At 34.5% G+C, this 6,755-nt stretch overlaps 1 protein-coding gene across 3 annotated transcripts in view; it reads right to left on the bottom strand.

Annotated features, from left to right (window-relative positions):
* Positions 1–212: 212 nt before the first annotated feature.
* MTX2 (metaxin 2) overlaps positions 213–6,755 on the bottom strand; it is an 89,284-nt gene continuing 82,741 nt past the window's right edge. For all 3 annotated transcript variants that reach the window (XM_072612409.1, XM_072612411.1, XM_072612410.1), the window contains one exon: positions 213–639. In XM_072612409.1, coding sequence (XP_072468510.1) covers positions 456–639 — 184 coding nt within the window. In that variant the 3' untranslated portion in view covers positions 213–455. The remainder of the gene's footprint in view (positions 640–6,755) is intronic.

Raw genomic sequence — 6,755 nt, 5'->3', positions numbered from 1 at the left:
ACTAGTATATGATCTAAACATCTCATAAACAGGCAGATTTCCCAAGTGTCTATTTATTCAGTCCTTAGGTGACCTTTTCTTTCCCATGACCAATTTTACCATCTAACCAGTAAGATCACCTTCAGTGTCTTGTCTTTTGTCTTTGCCTTGGGAAGAACTTAAAGCACTTTTTCAATCCACATGCATAAAGCTGACAGCATTTAGGGGGGAAATTTGTATCACAGTTAAAGCTTTATTTTTATGAGCATACATGTTTCAAGGAAACAAACATAATCTGGAATACAACAGAGCAATTCAGAATTGTTTAGTGTGTACATTGGCTACAAAATATATATAAAGGGTCTGTTATATATTAGAGACTTCTAAAAGTTTTGTTCATTTTTAAAATGCTGATACTATTTCAATCAGGGAAGCTGAACCTAATTTAAGACTTAGACTTCTAATCCAACAAGTCTCTATGCTAACCTGAGGGGGATGCGTCCTTTGCCATTTTCTCCAAAGTAGTTCTGTTCAATTCTTCTACAGAAAGCAAGGAGGTTGCTGTAATTTTTCACCTTTTCAGAGAGCTCATCGTTGGTCAGCTGAGTGGTAAGGATTGTGAAGAGATGGCCAAAGACCAGGGCATCAAGTTCAGTTGGCCTAAAAAGAAGGAAAATGTTGACAAAATGCAGAATCTTACTTTGCAACATCAATCTTAGCATACTTCCACTGGCTGCTTTAAACATCAGATTTAAACTACGGTGTAAATTAGTATGAACATTTGTTCTTCATGACCCTAACACGTCACAATGGCAGACTTCTTTATTTAGCTTTCCTTACACACAATCAAATTCCAATTCAAAGTCAGTCACAGAGAGGAATAAGTACGCCTTAAATTAAACCATAACAAAACTGGACTACATTTTACTTTATTTTGCTTTGTAGTATATTTTTTAAAAGATTAACCAGTTCTTTGACTTGTTTTGTGCAATGGTACTATCCTGAAGGAAGAAAATAAATTTAGGCAAAATACTCATCAACAATTACATGCATACATGCATATATGTATGAAATCTAGGTGCAATACATAACATTAAAAAACAAAACAAACCCAAAAAAGGTCCTGTATTATTCTGATGGTATCACTTTTAAGGACTTAATTCCAACTTTCTTTTCTCAGCACGTTTAGTGTCATTTCTTTCAGATATCTTCCTTAAATAATGTTCCTTTCACCATTTAATCAACTCAACAATGTAACATCAAAAGCTCTTCCACTCTTAGTTCAAACACCATCTCTTCCTAGACATTTTCCCTCATCTCCTTGCTTGATGACGAATTGTCCCCTCAGACTTCATAAAGTATTTGGTTTTATAATTCTCCAATGCATTTATGTAGTACAGTACAGTATTGTATATCATAGCTATCAGCTGGTGTCTTATTCTCCTCTCCTACAATATAAGATTCTAAGGGACTGTGACTAAATTTACTTCCTATGCCATATCCTTCGCATATAACTGGTGCTAAAGATTATACTATTCCTTAATATAAAAGCTCCTGATTAATTCTGAATAGCAAAGAAGCGTGTTATCCCTTGTGTACAAGGATGATGCATCACTGAACCAACATCAGCAGTGTACAGGCACCTATATAGTCATACATTTTCCCAGTATTCTATCTGTGCCACCTTCATTTGGCAATGATAAGAATCAAATACATAGGCTTGCTTAAGAGGAAAGCTGAGACCATGAGGAATTAACAAGTGGTCTCTTTAATTAAGTTAGAAAGCATGCCACAGTACATGGAGAGCTGGTCTCAGAACCAGGAAGATCTGGGTTAAAGGCACACCTTTGACACATCCTGATTGTGTAATCTGGCAAGTCATTTAATCTCAAATGTTCAACAGCAATGCTCTAAGCTACAAGTTGCAGAAAAGGTACTTCAGTAGATGGCATTTCCTCACCTGGGAGTTCCCTATAACAATGAAATCAAAGGTCCAATTCCTGTCCTATTCTAATTTAGGCAATGTTTTATCAATGGGCTACAAGGAGAGATAGTAAGGTACAGATGCTACAAAGGATTAACCCCTGAAAAGAACCAAAACTATACGGGGAACAAAAGCATAGGAGAGAAGACTGGGGAAGTTGAGGGAAGTTATCTCAAATACTGAAAATATTACCATAGCATTTTGCTTTACAGATTCAAACCCAAGGGAAGCTGAACTCAACTTCCTGCAGGCCTGATAGGAAGGACTTCAAAAATGGGTTACCCTATAAGATCAGTGAAGATTATGACAAAAAATATGAAGTGTTTTCAAATTACAAAGATCTGGAAATGTATTTGAAATGTCTAAAATATTATTGCTGGAAAGATTTATCTACATAACCTCAATGGTGCTGAATTATGTATGAACATGATATACAAAAATTGATCTGATGTTACATATTTTTTACAACTTTGTGGAAAATTACCTTAGAATACTTAAACAGGAAGCAGAACACAGTTTAACGAAACAAACTAAAACCAACTTTACTCGCATTTGTATGCCGCTACTGTGACCACATCTTACCCCAAAACATCAAAGCAATTTCTACAACTGCTTAATTTCAGAAAGTGTTCTATACAATGTGCTCCATCCAGTTTTCTTCTTTCTAAAATGTGCATTTCCACCCAAATTTTGTCTTTCACCATTTAATCAAGTCAATACTCTGCTATTCCCCTTTCTCATTATCTTCTATCTTCTCTATACCAGATAAATTTAAAGAAAACACAAGAAAATTTTTATGTTTGCCAAAGAACATTTGTTGACTAAAACCTGGATGCATAAAGCAATCACTTTCTAAGAATTTTTAAGCCTTTCAAACATATCTCATTTATCCTTGGAAAATTTACCAAAAAGATTCTGGAGGCCATACAAATATAACTTGTTTCAAGATAGCTTTCCAGACTTATCTTCAAGTACTCATTTTCACATACCCTACGTTTCAGCTGAAGAAGACTAAGGGAAGGGAATAAGCAATTATTTAGAACCTACTACAAGCCACGCACTGTGCTAAGCACTTTACAAATATTATCTCAATGGATTCTCACAAGAACCTGACAAGGTAGGTATTGTTACTATCCCCATTTTACAGTGAAGAAAAATGAGTTTAAGTAACTTGCCCAGGGTCACACGGTATAAAGGGTCTCAAGTTGTCCTGAGTCCAGGTCTAGCACTGTCCACTGCTCCAGTTAGCTGCCTTGACTATTAGCTATTTCCCAATAAATTCTACAACATCCTTGCTTTCATGCCTTTGCCTACATTCTCCAAGGATGGAAAGCCTTCACCTTCCCCATTTCTGCCAGCTAAAATCAATTATCATTCAAAGCTAGGTACAAATGTCATTTCTTCCATGAAGCTTTTTTCTCATTATCCAAACACATGATCTCTCCAGACCCTGAATTCTCATAATACTTAATTTTTTTTATTTGTGTTATAGATGCTGGTATATATCTTATCTCTCTCTTAGCTTGCATCATCTTGCATCATCAGCTCTAACTGGCTGCTTGAAATATCAACATTTAAACTACAATGTGAAAAAAAGGTAGCCTCCCTTAAAAATTTCTCAAGTATAGTACTTAACTTTGTTCTTCCTTTCTTTTGGTCAAAATGTCTCTTTCCTGCACTTCCTTGATTTCCCCTTTTGTTCCCCTCTCATCCTGACAGTATGTTTATTGTGTGGGCTTATTTTTGTTTTACCTCATCATCATGCCCAAAATTAATTAATTCCCAGTATCTTGATCACATATAAGCCCCGAATATTTTCTTATATATTTTTATAATCCACTGTACATTCTTTAATATTGCTATATCTTCTATTATTCCAATATTTTACAATGCAAGTCCTTTTGACTGTGTAGTTCCTTTTCAAACTTGGTATTCCCTGGGATATGTTTGGTATATAATGCATCCTTCCTCTCTCCCCAACAAAGTGTACAGACCACTTGATAGCTTAGTAGCTAGTCTTCATGAGTTGCTATGGTCAAAAAATGCCCTTAGCAACCAAAAGAATTGCTGATATTTATTCTTTTTTCCTTTCTTTCCTTTCCCACTGTCTTGTTTCCTTCTCCTCTTTCCCAGATGCTGGAATAGCAGGAACTTCTTTAGCGATTTCTTTCCTTTTCTAAATTGATTAAAGTTATTGGCATAATACCTATTTCAAAAGTCTTTCCTACAAAGGCTATAAAATTATTGGGTTTTTTTGAAAAAGAAAAAAATCAAGAGGGTAATAGTTTTTAATTGTTATTCCATAAGTACCCTCTGGAATCAGGGAGAGATAATGTGAATTTAACTCTGATTTATATAAAAGTAAATGAAGAAAGTAGGTGAAGAGAAACATTTCTTATTAGAACTATCTTTTAAAATTTTTTAAATTTACACTTCCAAATTTTTTCCCTCTTTCCACTTCCCTACCCATTTAGAAGGCAACAAATAATATTCCTTATAATATGAATTCATGTAAAACATTCAACATTAGCCATGTAGAGAATAAGAAAGAAAAATATGCTTCAGTCTCTACTTAATGTTCATCAGTTCTCTCTCTATCAAGATGGATAGCATTTTTCTTCACCAGTACTTTTGAAATTGTCATGGATCATTTAATTGATTAGATTAGCTAAGTCTTTCATAGTTGATCATGCTGCTGTTACTGTATACAATGTTCTCTTTGCATCAGTTTATACATGTCTTCATAGGCTTCTCTAAAACCATTCCTTTCATCATTTTTTACATCACAATAATATTCCTTCACATCATATGCCACAATTTGCTCAGCCATTCCGTAATTGAAGCGCATCCCCTCAGTTTTCCAATGATTCGTCACCACAAAAAGAGCTGTTTTTATGTTTATGCAGTTTTATAGCACTTTGGCACAGTTCCAAACTGTTCACAACTACCAACAGTGCATTAGGGTCCCAATTTTCGCACATCCCCTCCAACAGTTGTCATTTCCCTTTTCTGTCATATTAGCCAATCTGACAAGTATGAGGTGTAACCTCAGGGTTGTTTAAATTTATATTTCTCTAATTATTAATGATTTAAGCATTCTTTTCACATGGCTATTGATAGCTTTGATTTTCCTTCCGAAAACTGCTTATTTGTATCCTCTGACCATTTGTCAACTGAGAAGCAACTTTTATTTTTATAAATTTGGTTCAGTTCCCTATATATATTTGAGAAATGAGACCTTTATCAGAAAAACTTGCTATAAAAATTTTTCCCCAGTTTCCTCCTTCCCTTCTAATTTTTACTGCACTGGTTTTGTTGCTTGAACTATCTTAACTGTTATTTTATGGAGAAACACTACAAAGAAAATTTTATGAGGAATAAGAAGAGAGACTATATGAATGAGAGTTTGAAAGGAACTAATGAGATACTCTTCCAGTTTTGGTTGGAAATAAACTAAAAAAAAAAAACCAAAACCCAAAAAATCCAGAAAAAAGGACAGAAATAACTTTTTTATGAAAACTACTGGAACCTTCATCTTGCGAAGAGACTTCATTATCTTGAATGAACTAAATGGTACAGGCCTATGGTGTCAGAAGGGGTCACTTGTTGTTATAATGGGGGTTTGGGGTAACTCTAACTATGATTTCACAACTAAAATATTTAAATAATTATCTATGTCTTTATTGTACACTAAGTAACTTTAGTGCTTATTTAATCATGAGATTTAAGGGATTTAATATATAAAAAGGTATGAGTAAAACTACTGGGAAATAAAGTTTTTCTAGTTTATTAAGTAAAAACAAAAATTTAATTGGGATGGGAGCTCTGAGATTAGTTGATTGAGAGATATGTTCAAATTCTAGCAATTATTGAGGAAACAGCCATATCTACTCCTGGATTATCCTAGCATTTGAGGTGATAAGATTAAATAAGGAATGAAACAGATGATAAGAGATGATACAGAGGTGAAATTGGGTCAGCCCCAAATAACCCTGCTTCATTGGCTTTTACTCAACACTCACAATAGCCACCATGAGGGGAAAATTTATCTTCATTTTATGGAGGAAAAAGAGTAATGCATAAATAAAGTCTTCTGCCTATGGCCCCCGGTCAATGGTAAAAGTAGGGTTATAAGAATACACTGACAACTCAAACTTGGTCTGGTGATCTAGCCACTAAACTATCAGGTTTTCCACAACAGGAACTAATGCTTTAAGAGAAATTCTAGTTTAGAGATGGTAAGAGGACATATGCTTGTCTAAACTTGGTCTAAAGTAAAATTATTCTAGTGCTCCTAAAAGTAATTCATTTTCATGTCATCAAAAGTCCTTCAACTCTTTAAAAGCAGGCCTTCCTTTTTTATACCTGTTTTGAATTCTGAATCCAAAGCTATCATTAAGAATTTAATTATAATTGTACCCCATTATGATGAAACAGATATCTTGATATTCCCCTTAAATCAAGTGCCAACTGATCTCTGATCATCAACCTATTTTCCTTTGAGATCTAAGGATCAAACTGCTTGGGATGGTTCTCTATACCTCCCACCAGGATGCTGTGAATAACAAAAACCACCCTTAAGAAGAATGATGCCCTTCAAACAGTAAAATACACCCCCCTTCTGGGTCTTTCAACTCTTAAGAATTCCTAAATTAGTAAGAAAAGGAACTACAGAGTAGCAACATTTGGATACATTTCTTTTGTGTTGGGAACTAAGTTAATGGAAAGAATTGCATAGTAAAAATCAAAGAAGAGTGATTTTCTTCCCTAGAACCACATGCATAACTGTAGG

This window comes from Notamacropus eugenii, chromosome 5 (genome assembly GCF_028372415.1).
Source record: "Notamacropus eugenii isolate mMacEug1 chromosome 5, mMacEug1.pri_v2, whole genome shotgun sequence".
NCBI classification, from domain to species: domain Eukaryota; kingdom Metazoa; phylum Chordata; class Mammalia; order Diprotodontia; family Macropodidae; genus Notamacropus; species Notamacropus eugenii.
This window is presented reverse-complemented; position numbering and strand designations above follow the sequence as displayed.